General features: G+C 38.8%; 3 protein-coding genes and 1 long non-coding RNA gene across 4 annotated transcripts in view; 3 read left to right on the forward strand and 1 right to left on the reverse strand.

Moving 5' to 3' along the window:
- LOC121505957 (collagen alpha-2(V) chain-like) overlaps window positions 1–2,718 on the reverse strand; it is a 41,347-nt gene extending 38,629 nt beyond the window's left edge. The window contains exon 1 of the mRNA XM_041781403.1: window positions 2,607–2,718. Within this exon, the coding sequence (XP_041637337.1) occupies window positions 2,607–2,622 (16 nt within the window). The 5' untranslated portion in view covers window positions 2,623–2,718. The remainder of the gene's footprint in view (window positions 1–2,606) is intronic.
- On the forward strand, window positions 2,613–9,155 carry pjvk (pejvakin). Its single transcript, XM_041781405.1, has 6 exons — window positions 2,613–2,845; window positions 3,330–3,525; window positions 4,633–4,774; window positions 5,953–6,070; window positions 8,013–8,057; window positions 8,185–9,155. The coding sequence occupies exons 1-6, from the start codon at window positions 2,635–2,637 to the stop codon at window positions 8,526–8,528; spliced, it is 1,056 nt and encodes a 351-aa protein (XP_041637339.1). The 5' UTR covers window positions 2,613–2,634; the 3' UTR covers window positions 8,529–9,155.
- A 1,448-nt stretch (window positions 9,156–10,603) lies between these two features.
- On the forward strand, window positions 10,604–11,109 carry LOC121506009. The gene is made up of 3 exons (XR_005991601.1): window positions 10,604–10,644; window positions 10,777–10,879; window positions 11,010–11,109. It is a non-coding gene; the product is annotated as an uncharacterized LOC121506009 (long non-coding RNA).
- A 4,969-nt stretch (window positions 11,110–16,078) lies between these two features.
- pwp2h (PWP2 small subunit processome component) lies at window positions 16,079–26,303 on the forward strand. Its single transcript, XM_041781460.1, has 21 exons — window positions 16,079–16,233; window positions 16,694–16,806; window positions 17,204–17,298; window positions 17,419–17,518; window positions 19,104–19,247; window positions 19,473–19,608; window positions 19,694–19,926; window positions 20,404–20,547; window positions 20,662–20,732; window positions 20,809–20,945; window positions 22,065–22,213; window positions 22,312–22,459; window positions 22,540–22,690; window positions 22,769–22,949; window positions 23,044–23,191; window positions 23,284–23,392; window positions 24,749–24,814; window positions 25,040–25,258; window positions 25,354–25,504; window positions 25,814–25,888; window positions 26,002–26,303. Exons 1-21 carry the CDS (start codon window positions 16,216–16,218, stop codon window positions 26,168–26,170), a joined length of 2,757 nt encoding a protein of 918 aa, XP_041637394.1. The 5' UTR covers window positions 16,079–16,215; the 3' UTR covers window positions 26,171–26,303.
- The last annotated feature ends 135 nt before the right edge of the window (window positions 26,304–26,438 follow it).

The following is a 26,438-nucleotide window of genomic DNA, read 5'->3' on the forward strand; positions in this document are numbered from 1 at the left end:
GTTAGGTTCAGTTAACAACCTTGAGATGGACTGTGAGAATGACTGGTGGATTGGTGCAGAATCAGCAGTTTTGCAGGCACTGTACCGGACTTATTCGGGGAAGAGGGAGCTGAGGCAGAAGGTAAAGCTTTCGATTTACTGGTGGATCTATGATCCAACCCTCAGATGTGGTCATGAACTCTGGGTAATGACCAAAAGAATAAGATCAGGCGGTCAAAACGAGATTCCTCAAGGAGGTGTCTGGGCTAAGGGTGAGGAGCTTGGGCATCCATCTTGAAGTAGAGCCTTCACACTGAAAGGAGCCAGTTGAGGTGGTTCAGGCAGCTGATCAGGATGCCTCCTGTGGAGGTCTTTTGGGCACGTCTAACTGGGAGGAGGCCTTGGGTTAGACCCAGAACTCCCTGGAGGGATTATATATCCCATCCCGAGTCCAGACAGGGAGTGCATCAGAATCCCTCAGGAGGAACTGGAAAAAATGTTGCTTCGGAGAGGGGTGTCTGGGTCAACTTACTTCGTCTGCTGCCACCAGCCTCAAACAAACGGATGCTCCATATGCAAACAAAAAGCTTTAGACACTAGCAGAGTCGTATCTGAGCAAAATCCAGTCATATTGTCATACCTTGTCAGTCAGCATGGTTGTTTGGCTTCACACATGGCTCTTCCACCATTGCCACCCTCTGCTTGTCAACAAATGCACATTGTCTGAGTGGTGGGTAACAGCACCGTGTATTTGACTATTGCGCAGTTGCACCTGGAGGTCTTCAGTAGGCACCACTCTGCAGCTCTCCTTAGCTTCACATAGCACTTAAGCAACTTTTTGCAGCAGATTTCGATCAATAGCCCTTCGTTGATGTGTTTTAATGAAGTCTAAATCCTAAACTTGTAGAATAAAAAGTCCTAATTCTCTTCACTGGCAACAAACAAGCCAACCACGATGCTGATATTGCCAAATGATACATAGATGATGCATGACCCGCAACCATCTAGGTGGTTTCAATTATTTGAAATACATCACCATAACAGATCAAATGTGTTGTAAGTAAAACAACCTACATTTCTTTTCTGTCTACCTGAAATCGACTTGTTGACCTAAATCTATGCTCTCCCTCCTGTTTGAGCGGTTTACAATGTGCATGTTACATTTCTCTGATGTGTTTTCCAGGATGAAGCTCTGCCAAGTCGTGGCAGACTGTCAGTCCCAGAGGTGGACAACAAAACGTATATCAGAACTTCCTCTTAGGTTCTGTGTACTCTACTGATTCTTGCAAAGAATGGTGTATTCCTATCAGTGATTTAGCCCTGATTTGAGTGATCAAAACCTTCCTGCAGTCACATTTCTGTCAGTGAGCGAGCAGCATTTCACTTGTTTTGTTTGCAGAACATCTCAGGTCAGGAAGTGTTTCAGGTGCTCGGGGAGCAGACTGATTTCACATTAAACAGTTAGCGAGGAGGACAGAACCGCAGGGGAGAGAAAGTGAAACAGATGGGAAGACAGTCTGATAGTTTAGCTGAATATGTATAGTTTTTCATGCAGTGTGAAGAGCAGTCATAGGGAAACAACTGAAAGGTCAGCTTAATCAGCTTGTGTTTACAGATACAGATTTGCACCATGAGCTACTTTCAAAGCATTCTGTAATCACTCACAGTATGAACCAAGAAGGCCACTTTTAGCTGCTTTTCTACCTCATTTTATGAAATTTATCCACAAAACTAAAACATCTACAGTATGTATTGAACCTTTAAGCTGAGAGAATTTTTTACATGTGCAAAATTTCCAGCATTAACATGAATCTCCTGCACTTCTAACTTCAGTTTGCTGAGTTTAACCTATTTCAACATAACCTCCACATACCAGTTCTCTTTTTTGTCCATGCAAAATACTCTGACCTGAGGAATCCCTGGTGAACATTAAGGATACTTTCTGGCCCTATTCAACCCAGTTTTATATTCAGAATGTGCTCCTGTAACGTTGAAATGATCTTTTTCATCCCATAAATTGTGCTTCAAGGAAATTACAAGCCCTTTTAAGGCCAAGAGGTAAAAATTACAGGGAATACGATGTATAGAAAGCTACCTCAGCTTCTTGCATGTGGCATTTAAAACTCTCCAACATGCTAGAAGTTATTTTTGGATGTAAAGACTAGACAGCAGAAACCACAGCAGAGATCAGCCTATGATTGTACACGCAGCACTAGAAAGGCAGGGCCACTGGCCAAGGAGGTGGACATACTAAAAAAAGCTGAGGAGATATCCTTTGAAATGATCCTGATACTTTTTTCAGCCTTTTAAAAGTGGATGTTTCCTACTGATTTGTAGGTCAAGCTTTAGTCAGCATATAAGCAGGTAAAAATTTAACACTATGAGACTGCAATTAACTTTTTTCCACCTAGTTATTCACGTGACAGGAAGCAGCAGGCCTACAGTGACCCATCCAGTTAACACACACCTTGTACCATATTATCTTACACACTATCTGCATTATTTATCAATTCACGGGTCTAAAAGAACACTCCCGAATTAGCTCCCCCATTCAGAGGAGCACACCAGGACCAGGAATGAACCTGTGACACCCCACCCTGTAGACCACTTTGGAGGATATTTCTTACCTGGTTTGAAACTCATGCATCACTGGAAATGTTTGCATCAGCCACTAAGAACTTTGTGAAGCAGGTCGGAGACACCGGGAGGTTGATCCCGGTCCCCAGTCTGAGCGAAGCCGACAGATACCAGCCTCTCAGTTTGGTCACCAGGAAGAGGAAGAGGCATTTCTGGAAGAAGAACAAGTACGCCTCGACCCCGTTCTCCCTCAAAGACATCCTGGTAGGAGAGAAGGAGATCACAGCAGGTAAAATAGTGACGTGAACTTAAGGATTATGAGGATTTACTTATATGTTTTGGGTTGTTTGCATCAATGTTCTTTACTGTTGTGGCTAGAATTTATGTTTAAGATCTTGATTTAAAACATATAACTTGAGCTACGGGGCACAGGTGGCCTAGTGGTTTAAGACGCGCCCCACGCCCGGTTTCGAATCTGGCCTGAGGCCCTTTACCACATGTCTCTCCCCGACTCTTGTCCCTGTTTCTGACTCTATCCACTGTCCTCCTCTATCAAAATAAGGAACAAAAATGCCCCCTAAAATCTTTAAAAAAAAAATAAATAAATAAAACTTGAGCTAATAAACGTTGGCATTGGGTGGATAAAACTTTTCAGCAACATTGTAGGATGATAAAAGAGTAAATACTTGCACTTGTACTTGTGTTGCAGTGTTTGAGTAAAGATATTAGGAGAGATGCCACTATGGACATACTTCTTTTGTCTTCTCAAACAGGAGTATCGTCTTATCAGCTCCTCAACTACGAGGACAAATCAGATGTCGCCTTAAATGGTCGATTAGGAAACCACCTCATCAACGATGTGGGATTCAACATTAGTGGATCCGACTCCGTGGCCGTCAAAGCCTCGTTTGGCATTGTGACCAAACACGAGCTGGAGGTGCCCACATTACTGCGAGAACTAAACTCAAGGTAACACATCATGATGTGAGTGAGTGTCACTATCATTATAGTGAGCCTGTTTAGATTAGGTGTCATCTCGGTAACCAATATCTATTTTTGATTCATTATTAATCATTTTGAATATGCTACCAGATGAAGTTTGCTGTCTTGTAAAGCTACATTTCATGCTTCTTACCTTTAACATTAACTTCAAGATGATCCTTGAACTTTGACCTCTACATGGTAGGGGGAATATGAGAAGAGGGTTTCCCTGTGAGGATGAATAAATGATCATGTTACCCTATACTGGGACACATATACAAACAGAAGAGCCACATATGAGAGGACAGTTACACTACACAAACAATTAAAAGGTTTTGTACCGTGTTTGTCCTTCTTTTATAAATAAAGCTTTTTTCAAAAATATGAACATGGCCAAATAAAAATGTAGCTCAAAATTTACATCATAAACTAATTTAAAGCACATGAAGCTTCAAATGTACCTTTTGCTTGGCTTTCAAACAGTGAGGTGAAAAGAAAAATATCACTGTAATGTACGTTGACGTTTGACGTCGGAGTCTATACCAACGGCTGCAACTCTCGAGCTAGCAAGCAACTAGCAACGAAAACTAGCTTGGAACCTGTTAGCATCTCTTCTTGTCGATAAAAACAAACAATTACAGCTTAGTATTAATCGCTTGTTGTTCTTTATAATAAAAAAACACAGTTGTTGATATGACACCTTTAGACATGGTGGTGCCTGGGGTTTGTGGTCTTTAGAAACTAACGGACTTGTCGGTAGTCGTTTCCGGGTGTTACGGTTTAAACAGTTGCCGTGTTAACTTGCCACTCCAAGCAGGAACACCTGTGGTAGTTAAATGGTTGAAAAACGACGAGCGTTGAAAGTCACTAGTTGACACGGCTTCTGATTAAACCTAAACACCTGTCTTTAAACTAAGCTAAGTTAACCAACTGCAGCCTTTAACTTGACACGGTGTCAGTGATTTTATGTATTTAGTTAATATTCAAGCGTGTTTCCACATATTTTAAAGCCTTACATTGAGGTTCCTTATTATCTAAAGCAATTTTGTACATACTTATACATTTCTTTAAGGATTGCCTTTACCTGTTTTTCAGGAAAGTGGACCTGGATCATTGTCTGGTTCGTCAGTCCAAAGAAAGTGGTCGCAGCGTCCTTTGTGTTGTTGTTGAGAGCATCAGAACTACAAGACAGTGTTCTTTGACGGTCCATGCGGGGATGAGAGGGACAACCATGAGGGTAAAAACACAGTTTTATCACGTTTAGTTCATCTTTGTTTGGATAACACAAAAAAGAGGAAGAAAAAAAACACGTGTTTAAATGTTTATTTGACTGCATTTTATCTCAAACTGTAAGGACTATTGGTATAAATGATAATGCAATCTCTAGTTTACAATCTCTATTTATAATTCAGTTTACAAAGTACTTTAAAGGAAAGAAGGTTATAAAAAATCACGTTAAAAATTCTGCTTTATTTAAAGAAATAACATTAAAAATAGCTCCTTCTTATTTCTGGTTGTATTAATGCACAGCAGATCAACATTAGCAAGAAAAATAGCACTTTTCAGTTGTTAGACAGTAATAAATAATACCATTAAATGAAAATTAAACCATTCATGGGTTTTGCTGCTAGTTTATAATGGCTAGTGTTGGTTAAGTTATGGAAAGTGACATCACAGCGTCTGACCAATCAGCAGTGGCCCAGAGCGTCTCAAACTTCCTGTTTCCTCCAGAACTCGAAAAATGCAGTTTTACATCTCTCTTGGTCCATCAAATGGCCCTAGAATCATAACTAAGCATGATAAGCTGATGAAACTTTCCCATAATAAAGATGAATAGTAGTGCTAAATGACATGATAGGTTAAGTTTGTGTAGGATTTCAAACAATTACTGAAATGTTAATGTAAAAAAATTAGGAACCATACTTGGAGTCCTTGTTAAAACGTGGTCAATTCATCTAGCAGCCATACTAAGGGTATTTTCTTGACAAATAACTATTAATAACAGGATAATAGTACTCTATAGTGTAGTTTAATAGCAGTATAACCGTTTTATTAAACTTTAATGGCATTAATCAAATTTTATTTTAATTGTGATTCTCATCGCTGCTAAAATTCACTTAGTAATTCAATATTTGTCATCATTATAGGTGTCCTGTTGAAGTTGTAAGAGGGTGGTACTGATATATCTTATACAGTGTTTTCAAGCAATCATGTCTTGCCTCTAAAAGAGGTCAGAATCTGAAGACAACCTCACCATGGCTTGTAAAATGACTGTTTCACAAGCACAATAACTTTTAAATGTTCAAGTAAATACTCATTTGACTCTATATGTGTTTATTTTCCATCTTAATATGCATACACTTAACCGACGATTTGATAAACAGATAAGTTGAACTCTTTTCTGTCCTGCTACAGTTTCAGATTGACGACGGCAGAAACCCCAAAGGTAGAGACAAAGCCATCGTCATTCCAGCTCACACCACCATCGCCTTCAGCATCTGCGAGCTGTTTGTTCGCCTGGATGGACGTCTCGGTAGGACGGATCCTTCATCCAAAACGTTCCCTTACCCAACATTGATATCTCCTTCATTTAGAGACAACCTGATTTAGAGCAGAAGAATGAAAATGGCTAAATTAAGCACACATAGCTCACGAGAACCTGCACCTTTAACTGAAGCTTACTTTTAGTTTTGTTGATTTTTACTTCAAACCAGGAGGGAAATTAAAGCCAACAGAGCACTTAAAGGATAAAGGGGGTACTGTAAGTGAAAATTTAGGGGTTATAAATCCTTTCATGCATGAAAGCTTCATCACACATGAGGAGCCGCAGGTGTGTTATTTGTGGTCAACACCTGAGGCTCCTCGGCAGTCTCCATGCAATAAATTCTGAACCATTGCTAAGCATTTAAACATGAAAAATACCCTCTCTGTCCTTACCTGTTCTGGTGTCAGTATGTTTAATGACAGTTTGACACTTGACATTGGAAAATGTTAGATATACAAAATAAAGCACAAACTTAAGAGTGTTATGTCAGTTGTTAAAATGTTGCTACTGATGTTTTTCTTAACTTTTAAGTTAAAAACACCAGAAATAAATTGCCTTTGCATCTCATACTTATATATAGAAAAAATTTTGCTGCTTTTTCCTGTAACATTCGAAGACAATTACAAAGAAAAGCAACTATATTAGAGGCTGAAAGATTGTTTCTTAAAGTCCTTTGCAGATTTTTTGATGGAACAGTTGTAGGCCTTAAATGCACAGTAATACAACGACTGGATGAGACATATCCCATCACTGCTATAAAATGAAGAATTTCTTTTGCCTTTGACAGCTTTGGGAGCTACTGTAGGTCAGTGGTTCTCAACCTTTTCAGCCTGCGACCCCCAAAATAAAGGTGCCAGAGACCAGGGACCCCCAGTCTACCTGAAGGTGGTTGAACAGCCATGCATAATCAAGAATAGTCATGGGCGCATAAGGCTGCCCATAAGGGGGGCTAAAGGGGGGAGCTTTCTGGGGCCCAGCCAAACTGGGGGCCCATGGAGGTCAGCAAAATCATGATCCATTGTAAACTTAAGCTGTGATATCCATATTTTTTATTAACCTGAAGAATAACTACGCTTATCAAATAAACAAATGTATTTTTTATTATTTTGTGCCGTAGTAAATGGCTTTCTTAAAAATGTAAATCCTTAAAAAAAAAAAATTAAAATAGGTTAAAATGGCAAAAAAGTGCCTTTGAAAATGTATTTTGAAAGTAGCAGAGAAGGGTTAGAAGTGGCAAAAATTAGATTAAAGTGGCAAAAATGAGCAAAAAATGGCAACAATTTGTTAAAGTGGCAAAAACAAGTATAAAAAGTGGTAGAAGGGGATTAAAAAGTGTCTGAAAGGGGTTTAAAGTGGCAAAAGTGGGTGGAAAATTTGGTGAAATTGGATTAAACATGGCAAAAATTGGTTAACTGAGGCAGAAATTGATTAAACTTGCCAAAATTGGCGTAAAAAAATTGTGAACTGTGGTTAAAAAGGGCAAAAACGAATAATATTAGTAATAATGGGCAGAAAGTGTCAAGAATTTGTTTAAAAGTGGCAACAACATGTAGGAGAAAGTGCTGGAAAGGGTTTAAAGTTGACAAAATGTTTTTTAAGTGGCAAAAATGTGTTAAAATGGGCAAAATTGGTGGGGAAAATTGATGAAAACAGGTTAACATTGGGTAAAATTGGTGTGAAGTGGCAAAAACCCTCTCTTGTGTCATACAACCCCCAAGGAGGTCCAGACCCCCATGCTGAGAACCACTAAATTAGGTAATGTAAGTACTGGACTAAAACCTGTGTATAACAATAGCGTAGTCATGTTTAATTTCAGTATTAAAATTCTACATAATGTAGGCTTTAATTGGGCCACTGGATAAAACACACATACATTTTAACCTTTTATCTTCTCAAATCTCTCATTTAGCATTTTCTCCTTCTGTGTCAGATCTTTGTGTAGCTCCGGAGTCTCAAGGTGGGTTTGAGAGGGAGCAGATCAGGGAGCAGCTTGGCGGTTTCATTGGCCACTTCTCTGTGGGTCGACTTCGCCGCTTTCTTTCTGGAATCATCTATGGAAACCCCTTCAGAGCAGGTAGGACTATCACCCCCTCTACATCATTAAACACAAACACTCTTGCTTCATTTTTGTCTTTACTTTACAGAAAACCGAACGTTCGAGGAGCTCACCCACTCAGACACTTACATGGACGACATGGTCACAGATTATTACGAGAAAGCTGCCAGCATGACGGACGTTTCCACCGCCTACCTGAGAGAGAGCTCGCACACGAGGGTCAATCTTCTCAAACACAACATCCCCAAGGGGCCGTGTGCGCTCTGTGGCATGGGGAACCAGAAGAGGGAGACTGTGTACGGATGCGTGGAGTGCTCCACCGGAGGCCAGAAATATGTTCGACTGCATGTGGTGCCCTGCTTTGACCTTTGGCACAAAACGCTGAGGTGAAAGGAGAACATTCTCTGCTTAAAAAAAACAACTTTTCTGGTTGTTATTACCTGTAATTTAAGTAATCTACAAGTGCAAGTGTTTACATGATATAAGTCAAACCAAAACACCTCAAATCATGACATCAGCAGCCAACAAGTAAAAGAAAATTGTCTCTCATACTGCTGTATCATTCTTTGGCTACCATCCTGTTTCCACACGTGTGCTGTGCATGTACTGTAGCTGCCAGATGTTAAATAATGCAGCAGGGATATTGGGTGAAAATGGACTGGAGGGATCATGTGAAGTCAGAGACAGCCTGGTTGTGTTATGTTCCAAGTCTGACATTTATTTTGAGCTGATATTGTGCTTTAACATGGTTGAATCTTTGTCAAAACATGATATTAAGAGTTACAGGAATGGATTAGGTGCTTTTAAGGACCTTAAAGTACTTCTTTTGAGTGCTGTAGTTCTGTCATTTGGATTGTTTCTACAAGTGTTTCAACCACGTTTTGTAAAACAAAATCCCCTACAGCCAAAGGAGGAGATTTCACAATTAAAAAAACTTGTCAGATGTGTGTGGAACTGATAATGGGAGCGTCAGTGGTTGAATAAATATGTATTTTCACTTTCTTGGATGCCTTTAAATCTTGAAGCTGTGTTTTTTTTAATCCCACAAGTTACATAGTTGCAATTGCAGGATAACACACACACACACACACACACACACATATAATGTTTAATCTGCAATGTACTGTATGTAACACAATATCATACAATACATTTCATGAAACCAGCATAGATTCAGAGGTATGCACTGTTTTCCTTCTTAGATAAATTGGTTAGTTTCCATAAAAAACACGTAGTAAAACATTGCGTTTTTAATACCTATCTAAACGTCGTAATATCCGGTGTTTCAAAATAAAACACCGCCACTTCCTGCGTTTTAGTTTTAAAGACCGGAAATAACGGCGTTTGGTACGCGAGGACGGCGTAATTTCCGGCGCTTCTACTAAAAAGAACGGCGATTTTCCCGGCGTTTAATGGGGCCGAGAACGTCCACAAAGTGGCGAATTTTGGCGCTAAAGGCTCCCCATAGTTTCATTGCTGCAGACAGCACTGGTGTTTGTGCAACAAGTAAACTAAAGTCACAGCTTGATGTCCCAACGAGGTTGACTCGTGTAAGTTTACAGAACTTTGTGATTGACAGCGTCCACACAGAACTGCAGCCTCTCAGACGTAAGCTAGGAGCGGTAAAAGCCAATCAAATAGCCAGACTGGGTTCAAGAGGCGTGACTGGTATGTTGCATTCAGGAGCTCTTTGGATTTCTGAGTTGTCCCAACATCTAACCGTTTGTGTACCAAAATATCTCAAGTACATACACAATATTAATTACGAGGGATGATTTTATGTGAGTTGAATATTGGTGATGATCCTCCCTACTAAAAATTACGCACTTGATTCTAGCAGTGACTCATTTTTATCTTTCCTTTTTTTCACTCAAAGATACAGGATGAGACCTCAAGATATGGCTGTGCACAAGTTTGATTTGATTTGGACTAATCTAGTTCTATTTTATTTTGTTTAAATTTACTTAATTATGTTTTATTTCACTTTAGCAATCTTTTTTTAATTAAAGAATGTAACCTAAAGTGCGTGCTACCCCATGTTTAAACTATTTAAACACTCCTGCACAGTAGGTGGCAGCATGCACCTTTAGTATTGGTTTGCAATTTTAAATGAATCTAGAGGAGAGCACCATTTCTTGGTTTGGAGCAGTTTTCTCATGAACAAGCTCACATGAATGCATCATCCAGTGTCAATTGGACTGTACCAAGTGGGACTTTGAGATGGGGACAATTCAATGATTTTAAAGCTGTTTGTAAATTCCAACCAAATAAAGTAAGACTTACTTTCTGTTTAAAAAGTGTTTTAAACAGTTACTGAAAGTTTTTGAGTGATTTGAGTAGAAAGATTTATGTTATTGTCTTCTTTTGTTGACACAGCTAATGTATGAACACCCCTGTGTGCAGACCAGGATTTAATGGGAAAGCATATAAAAAGCTGATTTTTGAGCCATGTGGCGATGAGGGCCCTGGGAGCTACTGTCTCTGGTGGAGAAGTGACTCTGCCTTGGTGAGTTTTTTTTTTTTTTTTTTTTTTTTTTTTGGGTCATTGCCAGCTTTTTAAACATGTGTTTGTCACTGCCAATTTAGAGCTTCAAATATGAACTGCACTTGTGTTTTTCCATTTTAAATTTTTTTAAAGCTTATGAGACATGTGGAGATACACCAACACAGTATACAACAGAAGCCATAATCACAGGACTCAGGATAGGCCACAGGATTAAACAGGACACTCCATACTATAGGTAAACACCCAACAGGATTATGCTCTCACTGGAGTAAACCAGATTCAGTACAACATTGCATTATGGATTGCCATACTTCCTTGAGGGGAAAAAAATATTAACATAATTTAATATCAACTGCCTATTCCAGAATCACCCTCCAGCTCAGCAGGTTGGGGTAATGCACCTTTCAACTGGTTAGCCAACCATGTGGAGATGTAGGCCCAAGCAGCAGCTTCCTATCGTGGAAAATTGACCCTCTTTTGGTGAGTTTCATTTATTTGTCATTGATAGCTTTTTAACTTTTTTTTCATTGCCAATTTAGGCATTTTAAAGTGTTGGACGGCCCTTTGAACATTATCTGTAATTAGTAATGTTGGAGTGTTTTCCCTCCAAAACATGTGGTTGGGTTAAATACTTCCTGGGTCACTTCAAGCCACCTGGTGGCTGTTTCATTTTAGAGGGACTTGGATCCTTTTCTCTGACATCTCTGGACAACACAACCTCTCACAGTAAGTTGATTTTAAGACTTAAGCCTTTTGAATTGTAATAGTGGTACGATAAATGCTCACTGATGACATACTCTGTTTAGATAAATGTGAAAATTCCCTTTCAGACAAGTTGGCCAAACAAAGAACAAAGCACTTTTTGAACCGTAATATTAAAGCTACAAATAACAGGATAAGACACCTATGCAAGGAAAGGTCTAAAATACGGAATTGTGACAAAGCTGTTTCTAACTCAGAACAGACAGGAGTTTACTTATCTTGCTCTCAATCTAAAATAGAAATAAAACAGTTGGCAGAGCAAAGACAAATGCTTTGTTTAAAACCAAGTTTTTCATTCTTTATGTTGATGTATTGTGTGTAAGATGTCAGCTGAAAAAAACAATGTATTGTGTGTCAGAAAGAAGTACAACATATCTCCCAAAAGAAGAATGCTTATTTGTTATTATGGTTGAATATTGTATTGTGTAGCCAAATCTATGTATTGTTAACTCCACCCATTTTATTTACTAAAATGTGCTACATTGATTAACTTTTTGGTAATTTCTTCACTGAAGCAAGAAGAAAATGGTACCATACACTGATTATTTATCAATAAGTTGAACTAAATGTTTATTGGCAATAAACAGATTGTTACCTCAGCAATATTAATGTATCAATTTGTTAAATTGCAGGACTAATGACCTGTGCAGATGCGCTGAACCACCTACGAAACGGGTAAGTACTTAAAAGAAAACTTAAGTTGGAACTGTCTGCTTTGATCAGTGCTTTATGTGTGTGGGTTTTTCTTTTTAAACCAAACAGCTTTTGTTAGTACCTATGAAGTAAAACCCCAAACATCAAGTTACTGGGCTAATGACACTTTACAGACCTTGGTCAAGTTATTACAGCTCATTAATACTTATGCTTTTAGTCCCCATTCACTGAGGCACATGAAAACACAAACAAGTTTTTGGGTAAATAAACTGAACATTGCATCAGCACCACTAGTACAACAATCTGTTTAATTTTTGAAATTGCAGGCTGACCTGAATGATCAACCAAAGGAGGAGGCTTCTTGACACCACTACAGAAACGGGGGAGTGCTGTTTTCTTTCAAATTTCTTATCAAAACACCCTTGTAGTATTTTTGTAAGTGTTTGACATAGTGCCAGCGTTAGTTTATTATCTAGCCTGACAAGGATCATCTGGGCCCCATGATCTCAGTCAGTCTAGGTACATGTTATAGTTTAAATTTTGCACTTTGCAAAAAAAAAAACACAATTAAAGTTAACACATCAGAATGAATTCTTTGTGTAATTTTGCACCAAACACCAAGTCAAATTCTTTGTATGAGAAAATTTACTTGGCAATAAAATCTGATTCTGCTTCTGACTTCACCTTGTACAGCACTTTTCTTACCATCTGACTATTCAAAGTGCTGTTACACCACAGGTCATACCTCCCCATTCACTCACTCATTCAATGAATACCACTACTGGGTATTTTATACCAAGTTTCATGGCTTTACAAGTTTTTTAACCACCAGATAATTCTACTTCCTGTTACATGGCGAATGAAAATTTGTCACGCCCAAGCCTCTTTACGAAAAGACTCCTGACCTTCAAATATGAGTAAGGTGAACATCAGGGGATATGCCTTGGCTAATTCAAGCAGGGTTTGGCTAGTCCTGTAATAGATGGAAATCTTTTGTGAGAACCAGCCACTTTTATCACATGATGAAGCATTTACATTTGAGGGGTCCTCATGGCCACGCTCTTCGGCTAATGAGAAAGTTCCCAATAACTTTTGACCCAGGATATCTCTTCTTGCTGCACATCAAAGTTGAAATTGTTTGGATGAACGGCCTTGGTTGAGTTAATTGAAATAATACCCCTGAAATATATTGTATTTTACAAAAAAAATCAAAAAAGCATACTTCCTGTTTTACAATATGGGTCAAAGAGGCTTTTTTGTACATCCTGGCATGACGCATGTGCCAACAGATGTTCAAAATCCTGGGGGGCTGAATTTTTAAAAAAGTTATAGGGGGCGCCAATGAGCTAATTGGCAATGCCCACTAGCAAAAGTAACATTGACCACCTCAGCATGACAATTAGAATTTTTGTGGCAATGTTTCATTGCTCTCAACATTTCATAAGTCCCTGAAAAATTTTACTTCCTGTTTGCGAACAAAAATTGGCCACCTCTCCGGATGTATACCCTTGACCATCAAATATGTGTACGGTCAACTCCTTGGGAAGTGCATGAGCACATTTCAGCATGATTTGACCAACCATGTAAGGATCTGAATGCGAAATTCAACAGTAGTGACTTCCTGTTACCAGAGGGTGGCGCTGCACACATTTTTCAAAATTTCAAGTATAAATGTGTTTTGGCCTGGACTGTTATCGAGCACATGAAAATCGTCAAAGATTACACAATGTATATTAGAGTTAGGATTGTTCAAAAATTGTAGTAAGACAATATGTCCACATTTTTGTCACCCTGCCGAGACCACGCCCTCTGATGAAAAGGTCACAGGTTTTTGCACACAGCTAAATCCACTTCTTTAGACCCCCCTGACATAAATTTTACATGGACAACTTGGATCATCTTGATACAGCAGATTATGCCATAATCCTTGACGTTTCCTTTGATCAGGGGGTGCTTTAAGCTGTACAAAATATGATGATATGAATATGTGCAAACATGGACCCTCTATGAACCCAAGAAATTTGAGTCAAATTGGACCATGCATGGCTGAGTTATAAACAACTTCCTGTTTATCAAAAAATATGCAAATTTGAGGGCTCACCAAAGCCACACCTGTTGACCAGTGTTAATTTCATCGACTAAAACTATTCGTTGACAGCCTTAACTAGACTAAAACTTACAAAAATAGATCAGTGATGACTAAAACTGACAAAAACTAAGTTTAGTTTTTACGTTTTAGTTTTCATCAGACATTCAAAATCTGTGATATTCATCCACTGTGGGTAAATCTGTCTAAATGCAAAACATCTGTAGCTATTCTGCCTCTCAGCTGTAGAAAGCAGGGACTCCAGGTTTGGCAGGGTGCAGAGAACACACTACTGTGATTTGGTACCAAATTTAGGCAAGAAAATCAATTCTTGGACTAAAAGTAAAGACTTAAATGTAAGGACTTTTTATGGACTAAAACTAGACTAAAATAATTGAGTTTTCGTCGACTAAAACTAGACTTAAACTGAAAAGGGTAGAAATGACTAAATTGTTACTAAAACTAAAATGCATTTTATTTAAAGACTAAAGCTAAAACTGAAATTAAAAATAGCTGCCAATTTTAACACTGCTGTTGACCAATAAAAAAGTCCTAAAGAACTGTTCATCATCCATGTCTCTTTTAGCTGTATGCCAAAGTACAAGCTGATCGGATGAAATCCCTTTGAGTAGTTAGTCCAGATATGATGCCTGGAAGAGGGCCAAAATACCCCAAAATTTATTTGAATGTTGAATTTCCTGTTGGAGTTAGAGTCTTGGAAACTGTTAGGGGGCACTAAGTCTGAATGGTCATGTTGGAGACCAGAAAAGCATCTAAATTTTGCAAAACTGGATGGACTTGCAAAGTTTCCTGCAAATCAGAATATGTTCAGGGCCTTAATATTTTATGCAGTGACGGGAAATACATTATTACAATAATCCTTGCAAATACAAGTATGTCCTTGCAAAGGTTCGGTGCTCGGGCCCAAATAATGACGAACTTGACCAGTTTCAATATGACTCTCACACATTCTGTGCTCGGGCCCTAATACACCGGTTTTAATTACGTTGTTAACGGAAACAAAATCTCTCTGTTAGCTTAGGCTAATTATTTACCTTCCCTAGTGGCTGGTAACCTGAACAAACTCACTGCTCAAAAGTACCTGCATTAGACTGGTGGCAGGTGCTATTTTCTCACTCTACGACCCATCTTAAGTTAGTTTTTATTCTTAAAAGAAAACACATGGTTGCCTTTTTTACATGCATTGACAAATTCCATCTTTAATATCATTGCAATTCATCTCTTTTTAAATTATGTATTATTTAAGTTGAATGCTTGTTGGTCATTCTGAAAACATTTTTAAAAAGGTTAGTGGGTTTAACCATCATTCTATTGAAAACCATAAAATGGGGATCGAAATGCAATCAATGAAAAGAAAAGCTTACATTAGAGAGTCTTTCACATGCAACATAAAATATATCCAAATGAAAAACACAACAAGAACACACACACACAAATAAAACACAAGACAGGCCTGTAAAGTAAAATTCATTTAGAAGTACACAAGGTTGGAAGTTGGATAAACAAACTGGCACAAAAGTGAAGGTAGAGAACAAATACACAATGGGTAAAGCACAGCTGAGATAAGGGAGACATGGGTGAACATAATTAAATAAGGACTGGAAAAAAACAAAGAAGGAAATGCATAAAAGCAAAGAAAATTTCAACTCTTTTTTCCAAAAATGTCTTTGTATGTCTGGATTGGATTTTTGTGATTACATTACAGTTACATAAACCAGATAGCGACTAATTTAACATTTTCAGTACAATAATTACTCAATAGTCATATTTGGAAAACTCTGATTATGTCTTTCCTGTTCTTTTTTTCATTTATGCCAGATTTTTTGAAACGTTTGTGCCATACTTCAAGTCCTGCTAACCTCCTACCACTAGAGGGCGTAGCCCCTTTAGTTGAATCCCAATTCAAGCAGGAAGTGCAAACTGTCAACAAAATGCACACACGTGTGGGTTAGCGGGGGAGAAGGAGCATGTGAAATATTATTTCTACGACAGTATTTCAATAATTAAAAAGAAGATTAATGTGTGACTTGTAAGGAAAATTCGCAAAAATGAAGTTCGCTTATCGGGTAAGTACGTCACTGCTGGGTTACTTAGCAACACAGTTCTGCTTCTAGTGCTTTTCATAGAACGGTAACGTCAAACATCATTCATAAAACCTATATTTACGGTAGTATTTAAAGAATTATATCAGGTTTTTGTGAAAGAAAACCTCATGTAGGATAATTCTGCATCCTTGTCGCGACCCTTATTGCATTCCGGTTTATATTCGGCGGAAGTTTACGGTTTAAACATTTTATGTGTGTGTATTAATTATGAAATGGCGTATACAGAATCTTCCACTCACCTTACCGATGTTATATCATTGTAGAGCCTTTGATAAGCCATGTCATTAACATTGTTAAGACTTACAACGTTTCTGTTAACTTTGATTAATCTTTAAAAAGCAAGACACTGTTGAATACTTGCATATTTGAACTTGTTTGACGTAAATAGCCGCTCTGAAATGACTAAATATGTCTGTTGTAGTTTTCCAATCTGCTCGGAGCTGTCTACCGTCAGGGAAACTTGAATTTCTCCAAAGATGGCAACGCTGTGATCAGTCCGGTTGGAAACAGAGTCTCCGTCTTCGACCTGAAGAAGTAAGTCAGGATTAAATGAATGTCGTAGTTATTCATACTCATATTTATTAGATTGTTAATCTGAGTACTGTGCAAGGCTTGTTTGTTTGAAGAACATCGTTTATGCTTAAAGCAGAGGAGAAAACAGCATTTATGTCATCATGAACAGTAAAAGGCATAATAACCTGATCAGGAACAAGACATTGAAATATGAAATATTTTTAAATGTAACTTAAAAGGAGAAAAATTGCATTATGCACAAATCTAAAACTAAAATGAATATAATCGAATTGGTTAATGCATGATTTGCCATCTGCTCTCAGCTGCCTTACATTGTACAGAAAAAGATCCTCATTAAAGCGTATTGTTACAAATTCTAAGAGCTGAAGTAAGACTTTCTTTCCCCTTTGCCCTTTAGCAACACATCAGAGACGTTACCACTCTCTACCACAAAAAACATCACATGTGTGGGTCTTTCTCCTGATGGGAACTTAGCAGTCATTGTAGATGAAGGTAAGAAATTCAACCACTCTGACTTCAACCAATTCTTATCCACAAATCAAAAGTCCATAAGCGTCTGGATGGATAAAACAACATGATCTGCCATGCATATGATGTATTTTTGTCCCACAGATGGTGCAGCGTTGTTGGTCAGTCTCATCACACGAGCCATCCTTCATCATTTCCACTTTCACAAGCCGGTCAGCAGCATCAGCTTCTCACCTGACGGCAGGTAAAGGAACAAAAATGTGAAAAACACAAGATGAATATGTCGAATTACTGGTTTTGACAAACTCTAACGCAAAAGATGTTATTCTTTCTGTCATACTGGTCAAAGTAAACCAGCAAAGAATGACAAATTTAGGAGGAAAAGAAGAAAATATATGATTTATTTTTTGCTTTAAAATGACTGAAGTGTCTGATAATTTATTATCAAAACTGATTGTTGCACCTGTACACACCAAAAAGTCCCTGTGAAAGTGAAATTCAAACTGTCTGAACTCTGGATATGTTGGAATAAGGTTGCTTTAAACATGTGAAAACACTGAAATCTATATGTGACTGAAATTTGGATTTAGACTGTTAGAAAGTTGTTCACCTCTTTCCCGATGTTATCTACGTAGCTTGTGTAACTAACGTAATATCATTAGCTTTGGATTAAGCTAGGTTACCTGCAAAGCTAACTTAGCATTGTTTGCTTTAGATTAAAGAAAGTCCCCTACGTAGCTCACATGGCTAATGTATGTAGCTTTGTAAAATGTAGATTCAGCTACATTAACCACGTAGCTTTCATAGCATCATTTGCTTTAGAATAAGCTACATAACCTACATATATAACATAGCTTTGCTAGCGTTTGACGTAGCAACATAAGCCTTGTAGCTTACATAGCTCACTTAGCTTTGTTAGCTGTAGATTTAGCTATGTTATCTACATAGTTTATGTAGTTAACAAAGCATTGTTCACCTTAGATTAAGCTATGTCACCTACATAGTTTACATGGCTAATGTACATAGCTTCATAAGCTTTCGATTTAACTACATTACCCCCATAGCTAGCATAGCCTTGTTTCCTTTAGATTAAAGTACAAAACCTACATAGAGAACATGGCTTTGCTAATTTTAGATTTAGCCACTTAAACTATGTAGCATACATTTCTAACTTAACTTTATTAGCTTTAGATTTAGTTATGTTACCTGCATAGCTTATTTAGTTAACATATCTGTTAGCTTTAGATGTAGCTATGTTACCTACATAGTTTCCATAGCTATTGTAGCATTGTTTGCTTTAGAGTAAGCTACATTACCTATGTAGCTTTCCAAGCTAACGTAGCTTCTTTAGCTTTAGATTTATGTACTTTATCTACTTGGCTTATGTTGCTAACATAGCATTGTTAACTTTAGATTAAGATACATAAGCTATGTAGCTTACATAACTTATGTAGCTGTGTTAGAATGTATTTATGAAGGAAAAGCCTTTTTCCTGTAGGCAGGCTGTTTACTCTGCTTTATTAAACATTTTGTGATTAGTTGGTTTAATCTGAGTCCATGATATCACTGGTCTTGATGGGGAATTACTAGCACACATTTTGATGCTTAATTTTATAAACTTATCACTACAGGGACTTTAGTTTGATATGAAAATAGAATAGAGATTTTAATATTATGCTTTGGTTTATGAAATTTGAAATCCCTTCAGTAAATTTGATACTAAGTGTTCATCTTTCATCAGCTAATCTTCTAAATTTTGTTTTGATATGACACATTATTTTATATAATTTCAGCTGTTACAGAGATAACGCCCTTGCTTTTATTCTCAGGAAGTTCGTAGTGACGAAGGAGAACGTCGCTCTGATGTACCACGCTCCTGGAAAGCAGCGTGAGTTTAACGCCTTCGTTTTGGACAAAAGCTACTATGGTCCTTATGATGAAACCACCTGCATCGACTGGACGGACGACTCCAAGTGAGTTAAAATACTCAGTTAACCACCGTGTTGGCTTTGTCATGCCAAACTTGTCAAATAAACGTCAAATTTTAGCATCCATGTGTAGCTTCAAGGACTATAAAAGCCGCTAGACTGTCTTAACATCCTGCTTTTTTAAATGGAGTTCTGTACGTTGATGTTTGCCATGAAAGGACACATTAATAGTTGTTTTCATGTGGTATGCATTGTGACATTTCTCTTCAGGTGTTTTGTGGTGGGCAGTAAAGACATGTCAACATGGGTGTTTGGTGCTGAGCGCTGGGCCAACCTCATCTACTACTCTCTGGGTGGACACAAAGACGTCATCGTGGGGTGTTTCTTCGAGAAGGACAGCCTGGATGTGAGTTTATTTTCACCTTCTTCAACTTTGTGATGGAAAAAATGTAGTTTTGCTATTGATTAGCATGCTTTTTTCATCTTCTCAGCTCTACACAGTGAGCCAAGACGGGACACTGTGTGTCTGGGAGAGCGACACTGAGCTGGACGGCCTCGTTCTCTCAAAAAAGAGCAAGCCAAAGCCGCCGAGGCAGATGGAGGAAGAAGAAGAGGAGGATGAAGAGGAGAGGATGGAGGGACAGGAGGGAGAGGTTATCCGAGGGAAAGCAGAAGCTCCGAAAGAGAAGAAGCACAAGAACGTGCGATTTAAGCATCGGAGCAGGTACATTTACTGACACTTTAGTAAAAGGAAATAAATATTTTTAATGAAATGGACACACTTTTGTTTCCAGAATGTTTATTTTTTCCCAGTTTTCTTTCATATTAAGTAAAATAGAAAATATTTTGACTCTGGAAGCTGAGCTGGAGTCAAAGCATAAAAGCCATACAACAGTTCATTACTTCCGTCTCTCTGCTGCAGTTGTCCTCAGCAGCAAGGAGTCCTTAAATAACTGCCATAATGTTCATACTTTGACTCTTTGAAAGACAGTTCTTCTGCTCTCCATTAGGCTTTTGGCTCCATATGGCAGATAGATTTGTCCCTTGGCTGCTCTGAAACTCACAGCTTCATCAGCGTTTGTAAATCAGCCAAGATGTTCCAGTCAGAAAGCTTCTGAAACTCCAAGAGTTGTTAATAAAGACATCTTCTAAAAATGCCATGGGATTAATATACAGAGCTGCTTTTTTCCTTCTCTTTTAGACACTTTTTCAACAAAGAAGGGGATTTTAACAACCTGACAGCAGCTGCCTACCACAAGCCGACTCACATCCTGGTGACTGGTTTCGCCTCTGGGATCTTCCACCTGCATGAACTCCCAGAATTTAACCTGATACACTCTTTAAGGTGAGAGGAATTTTTATCCATAGAGTGACTGGAGTGGGAATGTTGGAGTTAAATGCTAAAATTGGGCATGTCCATGCTTCAAATTTGTTTACTTATTAGTGCTTCCTTTGGCAGCATTTCAGACCAGAGAATCTCCTCAGTGTCTATAAACAGCTCTGGAGACTGGATCGGCTTTGGATGCTCAGGTTAGTTTTCTCCTCTTAGTCCCTGTATGTTTTAAACTTTTTGAATTTGGTTCACTTAGGCGTGTTGTTTTTCCAGGGATGGGTCAGCTGCTGGTGTGGGAGTGGCAGAGCGAGTCGTATGTCTTCAAACAGCAGGGACATTTCAACAACATGGCTTCGCTGGCATACTCACCTGACGGACAGTACATCGTGACGGGAGGAGATGATGGCAAAGTGAGCGTCCTTAACATCTACTTTGTGTTTCCTGTAGTCTGAGTGATGGTCTGGAATTCAAAAAGAAGTACCACAGCCCCAAATCTAACATAGACACTCTGGATATTTAAACTTATAGTTCCTTGGGTTTTACATAGCACTTGTTAACAATAAAAAGCTTAAATAAAGTCAAGTAGGTGTCACATTTTTACAGATTTTCCTCTGAAAAGTCACAAATTGGCAACTGGCAGGCTAACATTAGTGCCTCTTAAAAGGCTTTTGTTCAACTTAAATATGCAGACAGTGTTCTAAACCAGTGGTTCACAACGTAGGAGGGGGTCTCCAGATGCCTTAAAAAAACTAAGAATATTTTTCATATTTTCCATTTTACATAATTTTTGCCAAATTTTAACCCATTTCTTCACTTTCCCCACCAATTTGAACACATTTTTGCCACTTTAAACCCATTTTTGTCTATTTTAAACCCTTCACACCACTTTTTGTCTGCCTATTTATGCCACTTCTAAACAAATTCTTGCCACATTTCACCTATGTTGCTTCTGTTGACCAATTATTGCCACTATTAATCACTTTCTACCTCTTTTCATGCCTATTTTTGCCCCTTTTCCACCAATTTTTTTCACTTTAAAGACATTTCTGCCACTTTTTAATCCCCTTTTACCACTTCTTATGCCAATTTTTGCCACTTTTATCTAATTATTGCCACTTCTAACCAGGGGTAGAAAGTAACTAATTACATCTTCTCACATTACTGTAATTGAGTAGCTTTTTGTGTACTTTTTAAAGTCAGTACTTTTACTTAAGTACATTTAGAGGAAAGTATTGTACTTCAGTACATTTCAGCTTTTTGCCAACAAGAAAATGGCCAACAGTTTGACTTTGACAGCACATGACGGTCTGTAGCAAGAGAATGATTCCACATTTTATCCTAAAACAGCTGTTGCATGTGACTTCAGGTTAAGTCTCACCTTATAAAAAAAAAACCCTCTAAATAGGCAGAGCTAACCGCCAGCCTCATCTTGGTGGTTAGCGCTGAAGACGACCACAGCAAATTTAAGAATTCTGTTTGTCTGAAATGTTGTTTTCCTCTGAGGAGTATGCTGCTGTTTCTTCCTGCAGGTGAAAGTGTGGAACACAAACAGCGGCCTCTGCTTCGTCACCTTCACCGAGCACACCAGCAGCATCACAAACGTCACCTTCACCTCAAGCGGCTTCGTCATCGTCAGCGCTTCTCTGGATGGGACGGTCAGAGCGTTCGACCTGCACAGGTGACTTTAACCGTTCGTACCTGGTTCACTTCCAAAAGGCTGATGGAGGAGAGTGTGTGCTGTTTATTTTAATGTGTGTGTGAATTATTCGACCACAGGTACAGAAACTTCAGGACGTTCACGTCGCCCCGGCCGGCGCAGTTCTCCTCGCTGGCTGTAGATGTCAGTGGAGAGCTGGTGAGCGCCGGAGCTCAGGACTCCTTTGAGATCTTTCTGTGGTCCATGCAGACGGGTAGACTGCTCGAGGTGAGCACATGAAGACTGAAAGTCATAGTAAAGTGTGGTTTATTTTAGGTTTTCTTATTGTTTTTATTTTAATCATGTAGGTGCTTGGAGGTCATGAGGGCCCAGTCAGCTGTCTGTGTTTCAGTCCTGTTCAGTCCATTCTGGCCAGCGCTTCGTGGGATCGAACCATCAGACTGTGGGACATGTTGGACAGCTGGCAGGTCAAAGAAACGCTTCCTCTCACTTCTGATGGTAAATACCTCTGACTGAGACACAGTTGCCCCTACATCCACAAAGTGACAACACTTATCGTGTCTTTTTTCCCTTCAGCTTTATACATAGCATACAGGCCTGATGGTCAGGAGTTAGCTGTGGCCACACTCAACGGAGAGATCACTTTCTGGAACCCACAATCAGCGACACAAACGGGCTCTGTGACCGGACGCCACGACCTGGAGACGGGCCGTAAAGAGACGGATAAAATCACAGCAAAGCAGTCTGCAAAGGGGAAGTGAGTGACAGACCTGATCATGGCATTTGTTGGAGCTGTATGATTTCTTTATAGGCTTTGATTCAGGCTGTGTTGCTTCTTATTGCACATCCAGGTCGTTCACGTCCCTGTGCTACTCGGCAGATGGGGAGTCAATTTTAGCAGGAGGACAGTCAAAGTTTGTCTGCATCTACAACGTGAAAGAACAGATGTTGATGAAGAAGTTTGAGATCTCCTGTAATCTCTCCTTTGACGCCATGGAGGTACAAACTCTCCTCCAGGCCCTTTCAGAGCTTTTAGAGCAACTTAGACAACTTCACAAATACCTTTTTTTTTTGTCTGATGTTTCTGTCAGGAGTTTCTGGACCGGAGGAAGATGACAGAGTTCGGCAGCTTGGCTTTGGTGGACGAGGGAGCTGGAGACGGGGACGGGGTCAACATCAGCCTGCCTGGAGTCAGGAGAGGTACAGCACTCACACACTAGGCCGCCCATAAGAGGGGATAAAGGGGGGATAAAGGGGGAAGCTTTCTGGGGCCAAGTCAAACTGAGTGCCCATGGAGGTCAACAAAATCATGGTCCCTGGGAAGATAAATCTGTGATAAATGTATTTTATTTTTAACCTAAATAATAAGCACTCATATCAAAACAACAAAAAATATTGTATTTTTTTAAGCTGTAGTGCAATACAGCATTTTCAAGATTAACCATAATCAAGAAACAGACCTTTTAACAATTTGGATTGGCGCACTTGAACTAAACCTTTTGGAAAGTAATGTCAGACTTCACAGCTAAGCCATGATGTAGAATAAGCAGAATCATCTGGCAAAAATTGGCAAAATTAATATATAAATGGCAAAAGTGGGTTATAATGGCAAAAATTATCTTTAGTTAGTGGAGAAAAGTAGTTCAAAAGTGGCAAAAATTAGTTAAAAGTGTAAAAAGTAAGTTAAGGGTGGCAACAAAAGGGGTAAAGCAGAAAATCTGAGTTAAAAAGGGGCAAAAATAACAGTTAAAATTGTGAAAAGCTGTAAAATAAGTGGCAAAAATGGGGTAGAATAGGCGAGAATTGGTTAAAACGGGAAAGTGGTTAAAGAGTAGCAAAATCAGGAAAAAAATAGGTTTAGAGTGGAAAAACTTTGCTAAAATTTTGTTCAAAATGGGCAGTAAAAATTACATAAAGTGGTTAAAAAGTGGTAAATGTGAGTTAAAGTGGCATAAACAGGTTAAAAGAGACAAAAAAAAGGTTAAGAAAAAGAAACGTGGCTTAAATGGCTGGTAAAAATGGTGAAAAGCAGTTAAAAAAGTAGCAATAATGGGTTTAATGCTGGAAACAAATTTGTGAATAAAGGTCTGAAACAGTGATGAAGAGAGGTTAAAAAGTGGAACAAATAAATAATTTGAACATCAAAAGACAATAGCTTGACTCCCAGCTACAAAATAAAGTAACTGTTAGCCGGGATGCTAGCACCAATGCTACTGATTCAACACACATGCATTGCTTTTATCAATAAATCACAGCTTTTAAGTGGCCCAGCCAATTCTATGGGCAGGGCTGCTCACACAGCCATTAAAAAGCATAAAAAATACCTTCAGTTTCTCCAAATAAAGGTTAAAAAGCATTAGCTAGATGAAGTCCAAATGAACTTAAAGACATAAAGTTAGAATGCAGTCTTTAACGAAAGATCTGTGTGCTTGAAATCAGCTTTATTTTTCTCTTTAACTGGATTTTCCTTCTTGTTATTTGTCTTTAAGTCCTGGGGTTTTAGTTTGATTTTTCCACATATTTTCACTATTTGTTTTTTTCTTTTTGTCCTTTTAGGTGATATGAGCTCCCGTCATTTTAAACCAGAAATCAGAGTGAGCTCTCTGAGGTTTTCTCCTACTGGTAAGTGGTTGAATTACAAGTAAAAGAGTGTTTTTGTGTCTGCAGAGGAATGGCTTTAGGTTTTATATCATGGTTTTTGACAAATAATGGATGTAAAGCTACATGTTACACGTAAAATTTGACATGTTCTGTTACCATTTTAAATATTTAAACATCTGAATCTTGCAAAAGCTGAAAAACACAAGAATTTCTACATTTTGGGAAAACTGTTCAAACTTTTTTCAGGGCGTAGCTGGGCGGCCACCACCACTGAGGGTCTGCTGGTCTACTCCCTCGACGGCTCTCTTGTCTTCGACCCATACGACCTTGACCTGGACGTGACCCCGGCCAGCATACACAAACAGCTGCGTCTTCAGGAGTGGACGTCGGCCATCGTCCTGGCCTTCAGGCTCAACGAAAAAGCTCTGAAACAGGAAGTCCTAGAAACAATCCCGCATGATCAGAGTGAGTAAAACTTCACATGTCCCTGAACGCTGTGTTTATTTATTTATTTTTTTTAAGAAGTAGTTGTCTGATTTATGGTGTTTGTTGCGTTGCAGTCCAAGTGGTGTGCGGCTCTCTTCCTGACATCTACGTGGAGAAAGTGCTCGGCTTTGTGGCGGCGTGTTTGGAGAAGTCAGGTCACCTCCAGTTCTACATGACATGGGCTCAAAGTCTGCTCATGCTGCACGGACAGAAACTGAAGAACAGGTCAGCTTTGACTCAGTCATTACTCTTTAATCAACATATTTGCATGTAGTGTGGTCAAAACATTAGCTTTTCAAACTTTGATTCAACAACAGTAAAAATCTAATTATATCGTTGCTTGTTTTTATACCATTGTGTCAAAATCAGAAGCAGTGGGCACCCAGTGTTTTTATGCACAGTATGCTCAATCAAATTTTGCACGTTTTGCACCCCCTGCTGGTCATTAGATAGAATGCAGGGTTTGATTTTGTCACATTTCTGAGTGTAATTGTGAGTTTACTCAAAGTCACACTTATCCTTTTTTCTGTGCAGGTCAGGAGCGATCCTTCCAACTCTCCAGGCCTTGCAGAAGAGCATCCAGAGACACTTTGATGATCTGTCCAAACTGTGAGTCTTAATTATTTGAGGCAATATCAGCCCAAATCACTTACTGGAGTGAACCTTTAAAGCTCAATTCAGAATAAAATTAGTGGTTCTAAAGGTGTATTTTGTTTCTACAGGTGTGATTTCAACATGTACAACATTCGCTATGCTGAGGCTCTGTCAAAGCAGAGAGGTATGAAGAGAGCAGCTGAGGAGGAAACAGCAGAAGAAGAAGATGATGATGATGACGAGCTGTCAGAGGAGATCAGTGAGGCCTCCTTAGATGGTGCAGACATGATCCTATAGACCTGAACACATCTGCCTCATTCCAGCAAAAAGGATAAAATAATGTTGGACTGTACAGCAAACTTATGTCTGTGTAAACAATAATACATTGTAACTGTAAAGTGTTTTCTATTAAATACACAAAAATGTGAAAGATTTTTTTTTTTGCTGTTTTTAAATGTTTTTATCCTCTTAAATTTGGAAAATATTCTTGAAACAAAGCACTGTCAGTTTCCTTGTATTCCTCTGTGAGGAGAGAGATGGGGTCCACAAAGCTCTTAAAAATAAA

The sequence above is a fragment of the Cheilinus undulatus genome, linkage group 24 (genome assembly GCF_018320785.1).
Source record: "Cheilinus undulatus linkage group 24, ASM1832078v1, whole genome shotgun sequence".
NCBI lineage: Eukaryota > Metazoa > Chordata > Actinopteri > Labriformes > Labridae > Cheilinus > Cheilinus undulatus.